Genomic DNA, 20971 nt, shown 5'->3' on the forward strand with positions numbered 1-20971 from the left:
TGGGCCGCATGGGTGCTGGGGTGCAGGGTGTCAGGGTGCGTGGGCGCTGGGATGCTGGGGTGCGGGAGAATGAAATGCACAGGGGCTCGTCTGCATATGTGCTGGGGTGCAGGGGTTCAGAGTGCATGGGTGCTGGGGTGCAGAGGGTCGCGGCGCACGCCTGCCGGGCTGCCGCAATGCCAGGACCTCGGCTGCCCGCACCTCCGCTCTGCTTTTGTACCGGCCCGGCCCGTTCAGCGGCACCAGAACTGAACCTGAACCGGCCCCAACCCCACTCTCGCCGAGGGGGCCGCCCCCCCCACCTCCTCCTCCTCCTCCTCCTCCTCCTCCTCACCCCCCCCGGGGCTGCGGCGCCTCCCGCCCCCGCTGCGCCCGAGGGGCCGCTCCGCTCCGCCGCTCTCCCGCTCCGCTCCGCTCCGCCCCGCCGCGGCGTAGGGGCGGGTCGTTGGGCGGCGGGCGGGCGGAGAAGGAGAGGCGGGGGGGGGAGGAGGAGGAGGAGGAGGAGGAGGGGGGGGGGGGGGGCCAGCCCCGGCCCTCGGCCCCGGCCCCAGCCCCAACCCCAGCGCCGGCCCCAGCCCCCGCCGCCCGCGGGCCGCCGCGCCGCCCCGCATTGTCCCGGCGGTAGCGGGCAGGATGCGGGATCCCGCCCGGCCGCCCGCCGCCGGGCTGCGCTAGGGCCCGCCGGCATGAGGAGGTGAGTTGGGGGGGGGGGGGGGAACCGGGGGGCTCCACCGGGAGGGAGGGAGGTGGAGGTGGAGCGGGGGGGGGGGGGGGAAGCAGGGAGGGATGGGGCCGCCCCCCCGCGTTGCCGGTGGAGCATCCTCCGCGCTGCCGGGGATGCCCCGCTTCGGGCGGAGGCGGCTTCCCCCCCCCGCCCCGGTATTCACCGAGTCCGGATTTTGGGGAGAAAACAGCCGGATTGCGGGCTGCTGCGGAGGGGCCGCGGCGGGGCGGGGGGGGGGGGGCTGGTGCGGCCGGTAACCCAAGCCCTCCCTGGGGACGGGGTATCCCCCGCCGCCTTGGCCTTTGCCTTTGCCTTTCCTCTCCCTTCTGGCCCCAAAAAGGCTGCAGGGAGCTCTGGGCAAACGTGCTCCTGACATGAGTCTGCTCGGCCAGGAGCCTGCCCGGTGGGGGGAGCGCAGCGGGCGACCCTGGGGGGTGACCGGCCCCTGCTGCTCCAGTGGCTCCCATGCCCAGAGGGGTGCGCACGGTGGGGGGAACCCTCCGTCCACTCATCCATCCATCCAGCCACCCACCCACCCACCGAAGCATCCACCCAACCACCCACCCACTGAAGCATCCACCCACCCAATCAACCATCCACCCAACCAAACATCCACCCAACCAAACATCCACTCAACCACCCAACCACCCATCCACCCATCCATCCATCCATCCATCCACCCAACCATCCACCCATCCACCCATCCACCCAGGAACAATGCGGGCTCCCCTCAGCCGCTGTCGCACGTCAAGCGCGTGCTGGAGCGCTCGCCTTCAAAACAGTCGTGGCGTTGAGGAGTTGATGGCGATTTTTAATTAGGAGCTCTGCCTGAAAGGTCTTTTTCTTTTTTTCTTTTTTTGAAGTGTGCTTTTTCCACTTGGGGGACAAAAGGCACTTGGGAAAAAAAACCAGAAAGGTTTTTAAATAGCTTTATACTGTGTCTTCAGCATAAATTCTCCTGGATTTGGAGACACCATGCACTGGTTTACATCATCCCTAGTTTCACTCTGGGATCACAGAAATGACCATTATCATTAATTGGATCCCGCTGTCGTGACAAACAGATTTCAGGGGTGCCAATGTGCTGAACTGAATTCATAAGAGACTTGGGCTCGCGTGGTCTTTAATTTGAATGCCTGCCCTCTGTGGAGGGTGTGTGAATACAGTAATAACAGCTCAGAATTGATTTACTCATTCCATGCATGGGAATTGCCAAGGTTTTTCCCTGGTTTCCTTCCAATGCGCTCCCCACCAGCGCCGACGGTCGGGAGCTGGCTGGGTCGCTGCTCCGGCGCGCGGCCGGTGATGACAGGGTGCCGGGTTTGGTGTTCCTAGATGCCAGCGTGCGGCTCTGGCGCCTGTTTGTTCTTAGAGGTGGTTCTGAATTAAACATTTCTGCAGGGTCTGAGGCCCAGGAGTTGTTTATCACATTAAACATTTGTTTTAGCTCTCTTTAGCAGAAGTGTGTTGACATTTTCTCTTGGGGGACTGCCGGGGATAATGAATGGCACGTACTGTATTGTGTTCCTCGGAAAGCTGCGGGATCCTGCAATAACATAAACACCCAGGGCTGAATTCATCACAGATCTGAAAAGAATGGGCTCGGTGTTTACATCAATGCTGGTCCTGAGCCACAGCTCACATTTAAAGTTTATTATTGATTATGAAAACATCCCTGTTAATACTTGTCAGATTTTTTTTTTTCTAATTTTATTGCTGACAGCTGCAGTTTCACTCCCTGCTCTGTGTTTTAGTTGTAAAGCTTTCGCGGAGGAGAAGGAGCGAGCCGGGTAGGTTTCGGGGCGGCTCGGCCCGGGGAGGAGCAGCCACGGGCTCTCCCCGCTCACAATTCGTTTTCTCTGGTGCGGGGAAGGGTTTCGCAGCCGCCTTTGTTCTCCCGCGGAGCCCCCGCCGCATTCTTCCCTTTTGCCATTATCATTTTGGTTAAACAGAAAGGCAAGTTGTGTACCATATGGATCATGTTAACAATTGCTTATCTGGAGCCGGTGTTTTCTCCTCCCTGCCTTTCCCCCCGGCCTTTTTCTCCTTTCTGAGGTCTGGGTTGGGGCTTTAACAGCATCTTGGGTTTGGGTGCTCATTTGACGCCGTCCCAGAACCCAAACCTCTCCTCTTGCATCCCGTCAGAGTCAATTCCCCAAGGTAAAACAGAATAAACGCAGAGAAATCTCCGAAGCGGGTTTCCCCGGATGCTCTGAAATACAGAAAACAGTTGTTGGAGAAAACAGCATGTCTGTGTTCGTAGATTCACGCCTCTGGCCAGCAACGGGTTTCTCCCCTGGTGCAGCTAAGGCTCCGTTTGCCTTTATTTGGGGAGGAGGTGGATGGCCAGGAGAGGATCCCAATGCTGCTTTGCGTGTTTGTCCAGACCGATAACAAGCAGGGGCTGTGGTTTTCCCAAATCCCCGCTTCAGGCTGCTCCCAGACTTGTATCGAGGCGCCTGAGTAAGCAGGCTGAAAGTTTTGAGCCCTCACCCCGTGTCCGTCCTCCGCTTCAGGGGATTTCAGTAGCTCCTGGAAAAAAAAAAAAAGCTGTTATTTTGGGTGCCCAAATACAGATGCGAGGGCCTAACCTTAGGCCAAGGGAGTGGCTGTCAGGTCACTTAATTCACCTCCTCCTTCCCCCGTGGAAAAGGTAAACACAAAGCCTCCGGGAGCATTCGCCTCCAAAGCCAGTATCGCATCCTGCAACAGCGCACGTGGATTAGAAGGAATAAAACGATTCTGCGTGGCACATCGTCACCTCTGTAACGACGGCATCTCTAGCATCATTAAAAAAATTCCTGGAAGGAGTCTGGAAGCGTGTGCTATGGCATTTGCAGATGCTGTGGACTTTATTTGTATTAATTATTTTTACATCCTCCTAGTCGAGGAGAAATTCCTGAGGGTAGAAATGCCACCTCGAGATTTTTCTGCCAATAGACAAATATTCTCCTTTCTTCCCTTCTGTCTCTGCTTTTCTAATGGTTTGGGGTTTCTGCAGCTCCCTGCTTTCGCCCCTACAGCTGGGAGGAGATGGGTCGCATGTAGGGAAGGAGAAATCCCTCAATCCACAGTTTACAGCAGCAGATGTGGGAGCACCGGATTTGAGCGAGGATTCCTAAAGGGAATTTCCCCACAGATGACATTAATGCATCTAGAGAAGCGATAGTGACCCTTGCATGACGCTGACCCTTGCGTTTATGCCATTGTAAACACTTTTCAGTTATATTTTTTGAGCTCCAGTGATTATATGGCTGGAAGCAGAGCTTTGCCGTTTGACAGAGGCTGTCGGGGAGGCTCCTTTTGTCGTCCTGGGGCAGATCCCGTCGCATCTGGCCAAATGTCAGCTGGAATTTTGCAGCGTGCAGGAAAGCTTGAGGCTCGTGGCTCCGAGCATCTAATTTGCTCGGCGCGCTCCCTTCCTCCGCTCCAGCAGACAGCCCCAGCTCAGGTGCCAGTGGGGTGGGTCCTTCTCTTGCAGCTTTTTAGCAAAATAAAGATGTTTTTCTTCCTTTTGGGGCGTGGAGGGGTGTGCCGGTTGATGCATGTGTTTAGCAACTCTGTCGTGCTCTGGCTCCAGAAAGCTCGTCCCTGCTGCTGGTGCTGCTGGTGCTGCTGGTGCTGCTGGTGCTGCTGGTGCTCGGTCACTTGCGTGTGACATCAGGCATCCAGCACTCTCGTCCCAGGGGACACAGGTGCCAGCAGTGGCACCCAGCTCCCGACCGAAGGGAGCCATTGGGACTGAATCAGACTTTATTAGCATCAAGCAGGAAAATTCCCCTTGCTGGGTCAGCATCCAAGCAGGGAATAAATCACTTCTTCCCAATGCCAGCCCTGGCAATTCCCAGTGCTGAGAAACAGTTTGTCCCCTTGCAAGGTCCTGCTGCCGTGAGTTCGTTGCCATGATTACTTCTGATATATTATCCTGTTGGTTTTTCCTTTGGACTCGGCTTGGTCTCGCGCTCTGGCACGGTGAGAAGGACTCTCTCCACTTTTCTCCCTCGTGCTGCTAAGCCCTGAGCAGGATTGTGGTGCTTTTTCTGCTCCGTGAACCCCAGTCGTGATTTGCAGAGGATGCTGCTGCATGCACGGGTGCTGCCCAGCAGACCTGCCCGGGGACGGCAGCACCTCGGCAGCTCTGGGCTCGTGTCTCCTCTAATGGGAGCAAGAGTTGAAAGTCAGCACCGGCTCTCCGCAGCAAAGTTTATTTTGCTGTGTAACGAGGGTGTTGTAAAATCTCTCTCCTGGCCTTGTGGCCTGTCATCAGCTGAAGTTAATGTTGGTTAAATTGTACAGATCGCTAGCACAATTTTTCCTCCAGTGGTGCATGCCTCAGGTCGCTTATCAGCAACCCCTGATCTTTATGGGGGCCCTAATAAACCCAGCCAAGGCCTCGCAGATGCTGCTGACTTATAGTGGAGAACAGGGGAGGATGCAAATTAAAGGTTTTTCTTCCTAGCTCCTTTCACCCGAGGACAGACAACTCAATCATGGAAAACCCGGGCATGTTTATTTAATTACAGTGATGCCATCGTGGCTTGTGTTGTGGTGGTGCCTGGGGACCCTCGCCCTGGACCGGGATGCTGGGGTGCACTCCCTGGGGAGGGATGCTGGGGTGTGCTCCTGGGTGGGATGCTCGGCTGGTGGAGGTGTGGTACCCAGGCGAGTGTTTTCCCTCAAAAGATAAAAGAGCCACTTTTTTTTTCTTTTTTCCCCCAAGAAAGTGAAAACTAATGTCAAGACAAATTGCACTTTAACCCACACTTGTCTTGCCTACAAAAAAAAAGCTGAATAATAGCTGAATAAGTACCCCTTTCCCTGCCCCGGCTGCACTCAGAAGAGGAGCCTGCTTCTCACAAAGACTTTGCTGTGTAAATAGATGAGAGGTGCAGCGGCGGCACCGAGCTGGAGGGGACTCGTGGCATCAGGGGACGCTGGAGCCCGGGTCCTCTCCCTGTGATTAATCTTTCGCGGTGTTGCTTTAGGCCTCTGAAGAGCAGCAGGACCGGCTGCCGGGTTGCTTTGTCTGCTGCCTCGGCTCTGCCGCGGAGAAGGGACGTTCCCGTCGGAGGCTGTTTCTTTCCTTTGGAAAGAATCCGCAAAGCACTTGACTCTGCTCCCTGTGTCCTGCTGCCTCCCGGAGAGGGATAATGTGGGTGTAATTGATGGCGAGAGGACTAATGGCTGCAGAAATGTGTAATTAAAGGCCAGGGGTGACGAGCTGCGAGGCTGTGCTGTGCACGGGAGGTTAGAGAGGTTGAGTGTGTTTTGAAGGGTTTGTCCTGCACGTCCCGCCTTGGGAAGGCAGGTCGCCCTGCTCAGGGTGTCCCACGTGCCCTGCACTGTTTGTCGCTGGGGGGGGGGACACCAGGGTCCCCAGCTGACCCAGCCCTGCACGGTGCGGCAGCAGAGCGCCGTGCGTGCGACAGCATCCCTGCTATGGATGTAACCAGGAAGGGTTTAGGTGTGGGGATTTTTTTACCCATTCTGGCATCGCTGTAGCTGTTTTCCCATAGTTTGGCTGGATCTGGAATTGCCAAATCCCTGGGATCGGCCCCGTCCTGCCTCCCGTCCCCCGTGCCATGTCCCCGTCCCAGCCCTGTGCTCCAGCCGGTTCCCAGAGCATCGCCTCCTCCTCCCTCCAAACGCTGAATCGGGCCACGTGTTGCAAACATAAATCTGCTAAAATGCCGACACGCCGCGAGCAGGTTGGACTTCGTTAGACCTGGCAACCCTCGGCTGTGCCGCCGGGCTGGGGCAATCGCTCTGAGCCCACGCTCTCCCTCCTGGGACCCCCCCCCCCAGGGCTGCACCCCGATCCCCCGGGTGAATCGGTAACGGCGATGGGCAGGACGTCGTGCCCGGCACGGGTTTACGGCAACCTGAGAGCGCGCCGAGGTGCCGCAGTACCAGCTCTGCGTGTGGATGAGCTCCAGGGGCTCGGTGCCGGCGTGGCCGTGCCGGGTGAGGAATGCGGGAGATGTGGTTATGGGGCTCGGGGCTGGATGCCGCCGTCATGCGTCACGGCATCGTCCCCGGACGGCTCTGTCCGGGACATCCCTCCCGGCAGGAGGAGGACGACGCTGCGCTCACGGCTCGCACCGAGCCCCGGTGCTTGCTCAGATGCCGGCGCGAGTGGCACAGCGGCTGTCCACGTGTTATTTTGGTCTTTCCTCACGTACGTCCCAGCCGGCACGGGCACCTGCGTGGTCCCTCTGCTCGTGCCGCTGGCGGGGACACGGTGACACGTCTTCATGTTACGCTTTGCAGCTTCACGCTCTTAGAAAAACAGGTTTTAGCAGCTGCAGGTGAAGTCCCCGCAATGTAAAAATAAATCAGGAGCTGGAGATTTGGAGATTTATTGCAGATGCCACAGAATAAGGGGATTTAAAAGATACCTTTTGAAGCGTTGTTCCTATTTTCCACCTTAGGTGTTGCAGATGCTTGGGGTTGATGAGAGCAACATCCGTGCAGTGCGACCTGGGTGCTTGGCCACGGACGCTGGCAGGCAGTGCTTACAGAAATGAATATCTGCTAATATAAAGATATTTCCATTTGCATCTTAATGGCCACCAACCTGAGCAGCGGGGCAGGGCCCAGCCGTGGGGCCGAAGGTGCCGGCTCCACGCGGGCAAGGCTGGGGTCGCAGCGCGGCCGCTGTTCGGCACGAGCCAGGTACGCGCTCCAGAAATAACGTCATTACGGATCTGACCTTGGGCTGTTCATATCCTCCTCCTACAAGGTGATTACTTTTTAATGAGTGGCTGCTGAAAAGGGAGGAAAATGAATTATTTCTGCCATAGGATTAGCTCTAGGAGACAGGAGCGGTGCTGCCCCAATCGATACGCCCTCACACGGAGCCACCCCGGCACCAAACTTCTCCCCGATTTCCTGGCGATACCTTCGCCCTGATGCTGCTGCCACCTTATTATTCTTTAAGCTTTTTTTTTTTTTGAGCAGCACCCCTGTAGTGGCAGGTTGAGGCGTTTGCACCCTGTGCTATATAATGATATATAATTATAATTGGCTTATAATAACCACGTATCTGTGCAAACTCCCAGGGCGCAGAAGGTGGGAGCTGTACGGGTGGCTGCTCCGAGCACGGCACAAGGGTCCCCAAAGTCAGAGTCCGTCCGTCCATCCGTGCAAGTGCAGGCATACGGCAGAGGCGAGCCGCAGCCTCGGGCGTGGATGGGGGCAGCAGTGTCAGCAAAGAAAGAAGCCAAAAAAAGGGAACTTCTGGAAAATCCATTAGTGAATGGAGTGCAGGAGGGAGCTCCGCTTTTCAGGCTGCTGAGGCGGTGTTTAAAAAAGAATCTGCGAGTCAAAAGGCTTGTGAAAACAAAAGCCACGGAGAGAGGCCTCCCCCAGCCCAGCTCCGGCGGGAGACGGTGAAGCTGCGGGTGCCGAGGGCAGGGAAGGTGGTCCACAGGGGATGGGGATGGGGTCCGTCATCCCGCAGGGTGTGTGACGGGGACACACGGGGACCGCGAGAAACAAGATGCAGAAATGATGGAAAAGAGGAGTTTTTCCTCAATTCTCTGTGGAGCGCGCTGCCCGGCAGGGCACTGAGGCGGAAAATACAACCGCGTTGTGCAGTGCTGGATAGGACTGGGAGGCTCCCCAGAATTAGAGTTAATTAAGATTGATTCGTTCCGTGGAGGAGATGAGCTGGAGCGTTGCTGCTACCGCTGCGGACAGGCTCTAGTGCACGGGGCGAATTATCTTCTTGCTGCAGCCCAGTTCCCGCGTCCGCCGCAGCCCCCAGCACTGACCCCGGCCCAAGGCCAGATATTGGAGAAGATAGACCGGGGGCTGGTGGCTCCTGCCTTGGCTTTTGCCCCCGGGGGAGTTTGTTATTGGAGCTTCATCGGGAAAAACACCTTGGGAGGAGAGGGCTTGAGCAGGAGTGGGGGGGTGCCCGGTCCCTGGGCCCCTTCCTGAGCTGCAGGGCATCTCCTGCATTTAATGACCTTCATCCAAGTGCTTGTGGGAACACGAAACGTAACGGCAATGCTTTCTTCTTGGAAAAATAAGTCATTTAAAATTGTTTTCAGCCTTCTGGGGTTTACGTGTATATCAGGGTTTGTAGACACCCCCCCCCCCAGCGTCTGCCCCAGGCATGCACAGCACTGGGTGCGGATCAGACCACGGCTCCCCAGGGTGTAGCAGCGGTCCGGCAGCCGGGCTCGGGGTCCGGCCCCGTAACACTTTGGCTTTGCTTCTTCTTATGCCGTTGTAGCACAGATCCCAGAGGTCGCATCCTGCAGGCATCCCACCACCACCGACATCCTACTGCACAGCATCGCGGGTCGCCCGGCCGGCAGCTCAGCGCTGGCTGGGGGGTGGTGGGGGCCATCAGAAGAGCATGATCCCCCCCCTCAGATCCTCCTTCTATGGGTTCGGGTGGGCTCAGACAGTCCCTCTCAGGGGGGATGTGGTGAGTCCTGATGGGTTTCAACAAGTGGTTTCGAATGGAGCAAGGTCAGGACAAGAAGTTTTTCAGAGCGGCTTCCATCTGTTTGCTGACAGCACGTCCTTTGCTAAGTGGCTTCTGTAGGAGCAGAGACGGAGGAGGTATAACGACGCCTTCAAACTATTTCTCTACGTCCCTCTATAGACCACGTGAATATGCATACACACAGCCGAAATCTCCGCAGGTGGTTTCACGTGGCATGTTTCTAGATGGGCTTGAGGAGGAGATGGCTATGGTCACGTCCATGCCAAGCGCAGACTTACAGCCCATGAGGGAGAAGCGACGTCCTCACCTCGCCGCGTCCTCCAGCCTTGCCATGGGTCGGGAGCAGAAGCAGGAGGCAAAGTCCCGTCTGGGACCGGGTGGTGGGAGCGGGAGCTTTGGGGTACTGCTCATCACCCTCACTGGCTTGGCCGTTGTTATGCAGATTGCATGCAAATTGGGTCCATTTGACCTCCTGACCTTTTTATGGGGCCACGTCTGTTTGGGGAAATGGTTCTGCTGATTAGAAATGGATTTTCCTCTCTAATGTAATACTCTGAAAATGGACTGGGTCCAAACCCAGGCCCCAGGACCTCGTCTGGTGTCAAGGAATGAAATTTTGGTGAAGGGCTTCAGTCCGAACAGGGATCTGAGCAGCACCCATGGGCCGTGGCACCCTTTGCTGGGGCACGCTGCCCCTTGAGCATCAGCCTTCAGTTGACCTTGAGAGGCGGTGAACTTCGACGACCTGAATGCTCAGTGATGCTCTTGCTAAAACCCTTCTTCCTACCGGAGAACCGTCCTTCAGGCAGCGGTCTGGTGGAGATCACAGCTGGAATGTGGCCCCAAGGAGCATCCTACAGCAGACGAGGTGGGTCGGGGCAGGAGATTGTCTGCTGGAGGAGAAGCAATGGCGTGGCCGGGAGCGGGAATGCTGTTGCAGGGAGCTGCATTTTGCATGCGCTGAAGCACACCCGTGGTAGGGAGCGGGCAAGACGGTGACGGATTAATGCGATAATTAATCTTTCGGGATTAATGTTCCTCTTTGAAGCATTGGAGGGAATGTGCCGGTGGAGTGGCAGGAGCAGGGAGGGTTGGGGCAGTTCCACCTTTCAGTGGTTTCTAGACCCAAACAAATAGTTCTGCTGTTTTGTCCTGTGTTCCTGGGGGTGGGTGCAAGGCTGAAGCCCAGATCTCAGCAGATGTGAGTGGTCCATGAGACCTGGGGACAAGTCATGTTAAGACAAATATAGATAGCAAGAAAGAGGCTGATTTTTTTTTTTTCTTCATTTTTTTTGTCCCTTTTATTGCTTCTTTTTCTCTCATCCATCTTATAGTGAAAGGTGGAGCAAAATTCCTCAAATCCACTAATTGCATCAGCTCGTTATTAATAATATCTGGATTTTATTGCCATATCCCCTCAATCTGGGGATTCCCAGGGCCACGCGCCGTGTACAGTTTCCTCCCGATGACATTTAGCTGAGAGTTTCTCCTCTCGCCGTGACAGATGGGTGATGCTCAGCTGCTGCCAGGCTGAGCGGATCCATATTAATTTTTCATTTGCTGGCCGGGTGCTGGAGCAGCACAGATGGGCGATGGCCCGTTGGTCACTCCCGGTTCGTGCTGGTGTCCAGCTGCTCTGCACTTGATATATGAGTGGACAGAGCGGATGCTGGAGCCTTTGGCTCGCACTGGCCGGGATGGAGGTTGTTTCTCCTGGGGGTGGGGAGAGGGCACGGTGGGAGTTAGCCTAAATCCTTTTAACATATGTACATTGACCCTGCTCTGATTGCAATACCATCCTTCGCTTTGTCGGCACCGGTTAGGAGGGGACAGGGAATGTGGTGGACAAAGAAATGCAGCTCCCCGATGGATTTGCCAAACAACCGAAATTTGCCTTGGAAAACTTGATGTCTGAGCTCCGGCAGCGTGCCAGGCTGCAAGAAATCGGCTGCCCGGCGTCGGTCTGCAGGGGAGGGCTGGGGGATTTAAACGTCTCACCCTTTGCAAACGCTGTCAGGTATTGCGCTTGGGTTATATCACATATAAGTGTGGCTTTGTGCTCTCCTTGCCCTCGTCCTGGCTTTGGGACCAGCTCTGCCACCGATGTAAATTGCTGCCGGGCTGTTTTGCCTATTCTGGACCTGCCATGTAGGGATTCACTAGAGATGACCAGTATTTCGCTTAAATGTGTGTATCAACATGCAGAAATGTTGCTATACTCTACAACATTAATACTAAAGCATTTCAGAAACATTGCTGCAAGCCTCAGGTCCACAGTGAGTGTAAATGGAGTATCTGCATGGGTTATAATTCTGATTTATAGCTGTGTTTTGACTCGTGGTAATGCCATTGCACTTTGCCTATGCTGCTCTTAGGAGGCAGGGACAAACCCCAGCCCAGGACAAGCTCCTGGCAGCAGAAGCCGAAAAGATCATCAGGAAATGCCTCATTTAAAAAAAGAAAAAGTCGTTCCCCTGCCTCCCGTTCACTGGGCAGACTTGGGAAAGTCTGTTCTCTCCTCCTGCATTTTTTTCCCAGCTTGCCTTTATCCTTGAAGATAACGCTGTGGCTGCTGCAAGACCTGCAGCATTTCTGCATGGGTGCAAAAACCTCTCGGTGATGCGAATCCAGCTGCACTGACAAAGCTGTCGGTGCAGGAGTTGCATTGATGTGAGGCTGCATTCCTGCTGTGGGTGCTTGGTCCAGGTTCTTGTCTGGACCCACCTTCAGGTGCTGGTAGCAAAATCCAGCACAGAAGATCCATTGCGCACAACATCCCTGATATGAGAGGTCTTGGTGAAGGCTGGGCTGTGAAACGGGACTCCCAGCGTCCAGGTTTGCTCCCTCTGGGCCCAAAGTTTGCACGTCAGAGAATTAAAAACCTGGGAAGTCGGGCAGAGCCTTGGAACCGGGACAGGCTCTCCCTGCCCGGGAAGCCGACCTCATCGGACCGTGCTGCTGCGGGTAACTGCAGGGATAATGAAACTGCTCAACATCTTTTGAAAAAGGCGTAAATCCTCCAAGCTGGCAGCTCTGCAGAAAAAGGAGCCGTCAGCGTTTGAACCAGCAAGACCGCGGCGGTACGAGCAAAGCATCGCGGAGGCAGCTCATCGGCTCATTCCTACACCGGGAGCCGAAGGACAGCAGCGTCTGCTCCCTCCCAAGGGCTGGGATGCTTCAAGAGCAGCAAGGGCTGTCCAAGGGGACGTCGAGACACATCCAGCGCCTGCACTGCGGGGCTGCAGATCACTCCCTGCGGGCTGGTCCCTCTTCCCGGGGCGCGGGTGCTCGGGGGAGTTTGGCTGGGTTTAAACCCCGGCTTTAGTGCATCCTCAGCTTGAACGTGTTTGCTCTTGCGCGCTCCCTCTCCTCCTTTGCCCTCCAAATCCATTCCAACCCTCTCCTGATCCCCCTAGGGATGCTGGATTGCTGCAGCCATCAGCACACGCTGCCTGCGGGTCATCTCTATATTCGCCCGCGTAGGTTTTGCCGTGAGTTTTTATGCACCGGCGTTAGCGATGGGTGCATGGTCATGGGGCTGGGACAGGAGCATATAAAATACGGGCACATGCGTGCGTGCATACGTGGTACGCTCTGCGTATGAGGGCTGCGGGTGGTAGATCTGTGCTCCAACAAAAGCAACCCGCGCCGGGGTGCTGCTTGGGGCAGCCCTGCGTCCCCCCAGCCTCATGGCTACGCCTGAAATCCCTCGGCAAGAGCTTTTCCAGGGAGGGAGCGCACCCCATCCCCAACGCCGAGCCGTTGGACACCCTCGGCGGTGCGCCCCGCTAAAAAGCCCCCGAACAAAAGCCCAGTTCAGAGTCGCTGCTGAATAGATTAACAAGATTTCCATAATTAGGGCGGGCGGGAACAATAGGATTCTCCCCTGCCCAGCCCCCCCTGCCCGCCTTTGTCTTGCGCTGGGGATAATGGGCAGCAGCGAGGGTGGGAACCGGCCCGGCCATTTGGTCACTGGACAGTAATTTTCTCACACTGCCAAGGGGAGCATTGAAACATCTGTCCCGCTCCGCCGCCTCATTCACGTCCCATTTCAAACCCCTGACAACTTCTCCCTGCCCGCCGGCCCTCCCCCTCCGCCTGGTTTTCCAGGGTGCGACCAGACTTTCTGGGGATTTTGGCTTTTTCTTCTCCCAAATGTATCTCGTCTTTAAAGGGGTCGGATAGAGGCGGGTTTGCTTCTCCATCCTTTCGCGCTCGGGTTTGCTTTGGTGGCAGCAGCGCCCGTGCAAACCTGTGCCCGTGCATCCCCCCCTGCCCCTCTTCTCGCTGTTTGCGGGACCCGGTGCTCGGGAACAGGGCTGGAGGAGCAGCCCCAGCTCGTGCCGTGATGGTGGGCTTCCAGCCGCACACCGCGGCATTGGCCACCCTCTTGCAGGCTCTTAAAAAAGCAGTTCCCATCACCGGGCTCGTCTGTAGGGACCAGTTTTTAGCTGCCGTCGGAGCAGCGGGGTTCAGGCGTTGGCATCGATCCCTGCTATGGGGAAAAGCCGGGCGCTCCTCGGAGAAGTGACCGTCGTCACGTGGGGGTTCGTGTCTGTCCTCAGGGTGTGTTGTCCTCAGAAATGAAGCTCACGCTGCCTGATGCTGTCTTGCAGGAGAAGACTGACATAGAATTGCTTGGGCTGTGGGCTGCCACGTCCTCCCTTCTCCAGGAGGGATGGGTGAGGGTGAGGGTGTCCGTGCCGCCGTCAAGGGCGGCTGCTTCCCGGCTTCAGAAGAAACAGCCTGGAAATGTCACCGGGATTTGCCGGTCGTGATGGTGGCACCTCGTTCCTGCCACGCTGCTCCGCAGTGAGCCCCTGTGCCATGGTGGATGCTGGAGCAATCGGCCACCTCCCGGGTGCCTCCCAAACCCCTTTTCTCCTCCCCTGAGCCCCAGGCATTTGCAGTCTGTATTTTTTTGGGAGACCAAAAGCAGCTGCCGTCTGCACACTGTACACCACCACACAGTGGTCTGAACAAGGATGGAAACTCCTGGTGCTTTAGTTCCTTCAAAAAAAAATATCTTTTTTTAAAAATGTCTTATTCCTCACGGAGTCGTCCAAACCCTCATTTTTCCCTTTAATAGCTTCTCAGTGCTTTTTGCTCGCAGGCAGAGGGAAGGGCCCCCTCCGTCCCTCTGCGTCCAGCCAGACCGCGCGTACGGCTCGGGGAAAAATCTGCTGCAGGAGCGCAGGTTTATTGGGCAGCGTTCTCCTTTGTGTTCATTAAAAAGGGCCCTTTCCCGCAGGCTGTCGTGGCTGTCTCTGTCTGAGCATTTATCTATCGGGAGCACTTTAATAATGGCCAGTAAATGCAGGGAGGATGCCGGATAAAGCCACGCAAAGCCGCCATTTAAATCCTCTTGTGTAAGTTTGATATCCAAAGTGGAAGTACAAATGCCATATAAGTCAATTAAAGCATTAAGTAATCTAATTGTGCTGTGGTCACAAAGTGGCTTAAAGGCTGAGAGAGGCGAGTGAGTGGTACACGAGGTCCCCTCCCGGCTCCTACTTTAGCCGTCCCCCGAGGCGCTGGGCATAAGGGCGGGGGGAGACTGGGGGGCCGGGAGGGGGGACCCCACGCTTCGGGTGGTGATGGGGGACACTGCCACCACCCTCTGCGGGTGCTCGGGGGCCACCCGGTATTTGGGGGTTGGAGCAAGAGAGGGCGATGCCGACCTCGGTGCAGGGGTGGGTCTGGGCACGACCGTGGTGTTTCTGTCTTCCCCTTTGCTGGAGAAATTGTTTTGGTGGGGTCACGCACGGTCCATCAGTGCCGGCACTGGTGCCAGGGGGTGGGCAAAGGGATGTCGGCAAAGGCTTGCGCTCAGCCCGGGGCGACGGGCAGCTTCCCACGTGCATGTGTGTGTGCGTGCAGTGCAGCCCCTATTTCCCTGGCCACCTGGCTACACGCTATTAATATGCTATTAATATTATATGCATTATAATTATAACATTATAATTATACTCTGCTCCAGGTGGAGCGTCTCAGGGCAGGGTCGTCCTGCGGCTACGTGTGCCGATGCTCGGCACCGCGGCGCTGCCGACAGCACTGGGGGCTGCGCGGTTCGTTATCGCCTTGGCTTGCCGTGGTTTGATAACCTGAATATTTTATTCTGTTGGACGATGCGGCCATCGTAGCTTGAGCTGGCTGGGTTCTCTGAAGTGCTCACGGTTGCTGTTCCTGGGGGATGTTTGCACTGGTGGTGGTCAAGGGGATTTTTGCATGGGAAAATGAGAGCATGAGCATAATTGAGAGCACGTGTTTGCCGTCAGGAGGTGCAATGTGGTCCAGAAGGACGGGGCGGTACGGTGGGTTTTGGAGATCCCCAGCGCAGGGAGGCGCTCGTCCCTGTTTTGCTGCTCTCACCCTGCGCCGTCCTGTCATCCGCAGGTCTGTCGAAGATGCACTGGTCACCAGAGCATGCCCAGTCCCTGAACCAGTGGCCGGAGCAGCACCTCGACGTCTCCTCCACCACCTCCTCGCCAGCCCACAAGTCCGACCTCTACCCCAGCACCCGCCAGCGCTTCAACTACGCCTGGGCCAACGACGACATTTCGGCGCTCACCGCCTCCAACCTCCTCAAGAGGTACGCCGAGAAGTACTCGGGGGTGCTGGACGCGCCCTACGAGCGCCCGGCGCTGAGCGGCTACGGGGATGGAGCCTTCGGGCCGGTTAACGGGCAGAAGGGCGACGGGGAGCCCTGGCCGGTGGCACACGGCTCCGACGGTGCCTACCCCTTGACCCCCATCCACGATGGCCTCCCCGGCGCCAAGGGGGTGGTGCCGCCCGCCGTCCCCCCCAGCGGCGGGGCCATCGGGCTCGGCGGTTCCCCCGTGGTGTCTGCCAACCTCGCCGATCCCATGTACCCCGCTAACTCCTGCGGGGGAGCCGCTGCCGGCTCCGGCGGGCTCGGGGCATCTCAGGAGTACCCCTCAGGCTACGGTGGCACCTACTTGCCCTCCGGCTACTGCACCCAGCCGGCGGCAGCGCTCCCCCCGCCGCACCCCCCTGCCCTCCATGGCTCCGGGCTCCTGCAGCCCCCGCACCCCTCGCCCGCCCTGGTACCGGGCTACGGCTCCTCCGGCACGATGTACAACTACGCCGCCGGCAGCTACCCGCCGCAGCCGGGCTACGGGACCATCCACCCGCCCCATCCCTCCGCCTCCTACCTGCCCTCCGGCATCGCGGCGCCCACCCCCATCCCGGCCCCGCCGCCCGCCGCCCGCCCGCCCGGGGTCCCTGGCTACGGCTACCAGGGGGCCGGCTTGGCCCCCCTGGCCGTGCCGCCCCTCGGCACCGAGGCGGCGGGCGCCCTGAAGAGGAAGGCTTTCGACATCTCCGGCGGGGAGGACGAGGCGGAGGGCAGGTATAGGAAATACAGCTACGAGCAGCCAAAGTCCCCCTACCCCATGTCGGACAACGGCGAGTGCCGGGGCAACGGGTTCAGCGGCAGCGCCGAGTCCCCCCAGGTGGCCTTCAAACCCGGGAAGCGGCCGGCGGGCGCTGGGAATGCCGAGGAGCACGCCGGCAAGTACGGCGGGCAGCCGATGAAGAGTATGGTCTCGCCACCTTACGGCGCTGGGGACGCTCCGCTGCGGCCGGCGGAGCCCTTCGAGAAGTTCAGCCCCCCGCTCGCCAACGGGGAACAGGCAGCCGAGCCGGGACCCCCCTTCCCGCTGCGGCTGCCCCCCAAAGCGCCGGTCTTCGGCAGCCCGCCGGTGGAGGAGCAACCCAAGAACGTCGACCCCCTGGTCTTGGAGCTGGTGAACACCAAGGTCGTGGAGCGGGGGCCGCCCGTGCAGTGGACGGACATCGCCGGGCAGGTCTCCGTGAAGGCCACCATCGAGGAAGAGCTGGTGTGGCCCATCCTGCGTCCCGGCGCCTACACCGGGGCGAGCCGGCCGCCGCGAACCATCCTGCTGTTCGGTCCCCACGGCACGGGGAAGACCCTGCTGAGCCGGTGCATCTCCACCCAGCTGGGCTCCACCTTGCTGAAGCTCAGTGGGAAGACCCTGCTCTCCACCTGGAAAGCCGAAGCCGAGAAGATCCTGCAGACCGTCTTCTTCGTGGCCAGCTGCCGGCAGCCCGCGGTGGTGCTCATCACCGAGGCCGAGTCCTTGCTGGTGGCCCGGGCTGGCGAGGACGGCAGCCAGGTGAGCAACCTCAAATCCCAGCTCCTCTCCTACCTGGACAACGTGGCTACCTCATCCGAGCAGAACGTGGTCGTCATCGGGACCACCTCCCGGCCGGGCAGCATGGACGAAGCTTCCCACCGGCGCTTCGCCAAGCGGTTCTACATCTCCCCGCCGGACAGCATCGCCCGGCGGCAGATCCTCCATCACGCCCTGGCTCAGCAGAACTCCTGCCTGAGCGAGCGGGAGATGGCGTCTCTGGTGCAGCACACGGAGAGCTTCTCGGGCAGCGAGCTGGTCCAGCTCTGCCAGCACGCCGGGGCCACCACGCTGCACGGTTTGCCGGGCCAGATCCAGCCCACCTCCTACCAGGACTTCGAGAAGGCGTTCTGCAAGGTCCACCCCGCCGCCTCCCAGAAGGAGCTGGACTTGTTCCTGGAGTGGGATAAAATGTACGGCACCAGGCACTGACGGCGCGGCAGCGGCGGGGACCGGGGCGGGGGGTGCGGGGACGGACCCTTCGCCCCCAGCCCGAGGCTCCGAGGTCGGTTTTGGGACTCGGCCGATGAACGCAGGGTTTGGAGGGGCCGGGCTGGGGTCGGCGGGGGCTCCGGTTCTCCCCCAGAGCCACGCCGGGGCCGGACCCCCTCCTCCCGAAGGGCAGGAGACCCCCGGACAGCCCCGACGGCAGCACGACGTACCTCTTCTTGACTATTTCGGACTCGGCCGGGCTTTTCCTCTCCTTGTTTTTTCGGAAGCCGTCGCCCACTGAACTCAGGATAACCTATTTATTATTTTCCCGTTCATCCGTCCCTGGACCAGCGATGCAGCGAGCGGGGCCGGAGGCGAGTCGGGATCCGGCTTTCCGGCATCGGATGCACGAGCTCCCCCGTCTACCCAGAGGCTCAATTTTTTTTTTTTTTTTTTTTTTTTTTTGATTGCTTTTATTGTTCCTAACAGAAATACCTCGGGCGTCTTTTGAGCAAAGCAGCCCCCCTTGCACGTGGCACGAGCAGCCCGGCGGCGATGTCCTTGATCGGGGAAGGGGGTGGGGGGGGAGTGGGGGGGGGGGGGACACAAAACCAGGGGGTTTTGGAGTAAAATGCTGTAGATTGTTTAATATACTAGACTTGGTTTTTTATTTTTGTAAGGTATGTAGTATTTTTTTGTTTTTTCTTTTTAACTACTCAGGAAAAGAATTACCTCAGAAAAAAAAAAAAAAAGAATGTGTTTTTAAAAACTCTTTTTATCTTCTCAGAAAAGGAAAAAGAGATTTTTAAGAGTTTTCAGACCTGGGACAAAGCTGCCTCGTGTGTTTGCTTCCAAAAAGGGTGACAGAAAGAAGGAAGAAAGAAAAAAAAAAAAACTTGAAGCTGTTACAAAGATGAAAGTTGAATGTATTTTGGGTGCTTTTCACGTATATTATGCCATAATTTTATTTTAATTTTTTTTTTTTTTTAACATTGTTATTGTAGCGTTTGGTGGAGTAACGTGTCTTCAACGGAAAGAGTATTAGTGCTGTAGTTTGGAAGCTGTCGCTAGCACCACTTTTTGGATCAGGTTGGGTCCGTCACCCTCCAGCATCTCCCGCTGCATCCCGGGGCTGGGGCCCGGGGGTGCGGGGAGGGGGCACCCACCCCTGTGCAAGGCTGGGGCCGGGGGGTGGGATCCTCCTCCCGGTGTCATTTTTGCACTGGGGATGGGGCCGCGGGGGAGGACGAGGGCACGGCGCTCCCTTTTCACATGAAATAAGGGATTTTTTTTGGCTTCCCACCGCAGTCACCACCTCTGCGCACCGAGAAGCCCCGGCAGAGGCTGACGGTGGCCGCAAAATTTGGGGAAATCACTTTTCCCCCCCCCAAAAAAAAGTCTAGCAGGGCTGATGATGGGCTGCAGGGTTTTGCCCTGGGTGCTCCTTGCCCTCCCCTGGGGGGGGGCCGGGCTGCGGGGGTCAGGACACAGCCCAGCTCCCCCCTTCTTGCTGACCACCGGCGGATGAAAAGCTGCGTTACACAAAGCATGAACCCACTGCACGTCCACCTGACCCCCCCCGCCCCAAAACCCGCTTCGCATCGCCGGGTGGGGTTGGGTTTTTTTTCCTCAATTAAAAAAAAATATTAATTTTTTTTTTTTTCTTTTTTTAGAGCTCTATATTGTACTGGGGGGAGGCAGCTGCTCCGGGGCTGCCCAGCCAGCCACTGGCACCGGCCGCTGCTCAGAGCAGCCCCCCCCATAACCTCAGGGTCTGCGCACGCAGAGAGGACGCATCCCTCGCAGGGGCTTCCCCCCCCCCCAATTGCAGAAGTGATGCATCTGCCAGCTTTGGGATGTTTTCCCAATTTTTGTTGCAGTTTCCCATTTAAGCGTGCACGGGAGTGCGCAGGCAGCTGCCTGTGTGCAAAGGGCATTACCGGGGCAGATGCCCCCCACCCCGGCTTCCAAAAAGTGGTACTGGGTTCCTGAAGACTTTTTATTATTATTATTATCATATTTGACTTTGTACACTCTCTGTAACCATTTCTACCTCATTTTGCAACATATTGTACATGAAAGTATTTAATTCATGTCTTATTAATGTCTGAAAAAGAAATGCTTTTGAACTGTAATGGTCTACCTCAAGAAATGCTGTATTTTAAAAAGAAAAGTATTACACAGTATTAAAGAGATTACATGAATGCCCGGCTGACAGCCTGCACTGCCTTCTCCCAGCCCTCGCCCCCCCCAGGCTTTTTTAGCCCCTGGGGGGTGCTGGCACATGGTGGGTGGGTGGGTATTGGGGTGGGGGCTCTGGGGGGGGGGGGCAGATATTGCAGGGGACAGAAGGGACATGGGGGGGATATTGCAGGGGTGGGGGGGTATTAACAGCCAGGGGAAGGGCAGAGCCTCAGCCCTCCCCCCTTCTTGTTAATGGTGGGGGGGTCCAGGTGTGCCCCCTTCCCTCTTTAGGGGATTAGGGGGGTCCAGGTGTGCTCCCTTCCCTCGTTAGATGGGGGGGTCCAGGCGTGCCCCCTCCCCTCGTTAGGGCAGAGGCCCCAGGTAGAGCTGGCTGGGGGCAGTGGGTCCTGAGGTTCTGCTGAGGAGGGGTCCCTGCTGGAAGGGCCCCCCCAGGTCCTGGGGGGCTGCTGCTGGTGAGGACCCAGCCAGTACCTGCAGGTACGAGGGGCGACTGTGGGGGGGTCGTGAGGATGGGGGGGGGGGTTTGCCTGTGCTGCCTGGCTGCGAGCTTTGCTCTGTAGTGCCTGGGCTGGCTCGGGGTTGGTTCTGGGTTAATTTTCTCTTTGTCAGTTGGGTTGAGTTTTTAGTGCTTTTTTTTAAGCTGAATTACTTGTGTTGAGCACTGCTGCTCCCCCACATTTTATTTCTCAGAGTTTGCTGCAACTCATGAATTCCGGAGTATTCATTTACCTCATCCCGGTTTCTTTTTTTTTTGTGTGTGTGAAGTTATACGCTTGGACAATTATGTATCCTGAAATCGGTTAATTCGGTTAATCAGTTCCCCCGTGTCCGGGGCAATTTCCGAGTCGTAGGAGCGATTCTGAGTGAGCTTTGCTCCAGTCGGGAAAAGGGCGGCTGCGGTGAGAGCTGCGGCAAAGGCTGCGATTTCAGCATCGCTGTGGGCGTGCAATGGGGGGGGGATCCCTGCCGATG

General features: G+C 57.5%; 1 protein-coding gene across 1 annotated transcript; it reads left to right on the plus strand.

Moving 5' to 3' along the window:
* The first annotated feature begins 521 nt into the window (after positions 1 to 521).
* Positions 522 to 19998, plus strand: FIGNL2 (fidgetin like 2). The gene is made up of 2 exons (XM_030037205.1): positions 522 to 694; positions 15582 to 19998. Exon 2 carries the CDS (start codon positions 15593 to 15595, stop codon positions 17792 to 17794), a length of 2202 nt encoding a protein of 733 aa, XP_029893065.1. The 5' UTR covers positions 522 to 694; positions 15582 to 15592; the 3' UTR covers positions 17795 to 19998.
* The last annotated feature ends 973 nt before the right edge of the window (positions 19999 to 20971 follow it).

The sequence above is a fragment of the Aquila chrysaetos genome, chromosome 15 (assembly GCF_900496995.4).
Source record: "Aquila chrysaetos chrysaetos chromosome 15, bAquChr1.4, whole genome shotgun sequence".
Classification (NCBI taxonomy): Eukaryota; Metazoa; Chordata; class Aves; order Accipitriformes; family Accipitridae; genus Aquila; species Aquila chrysaetos.

What these genes read in the sequence shown, in the direction of transcription:
- FIGNL2 (XM_030037205.1), top strand. Translation starts at nt 15,593, where the DNA reads ATGCACTGGTCACCAGAGCATGCCCAGTCCCTGAACCAGTGGCCGGAG.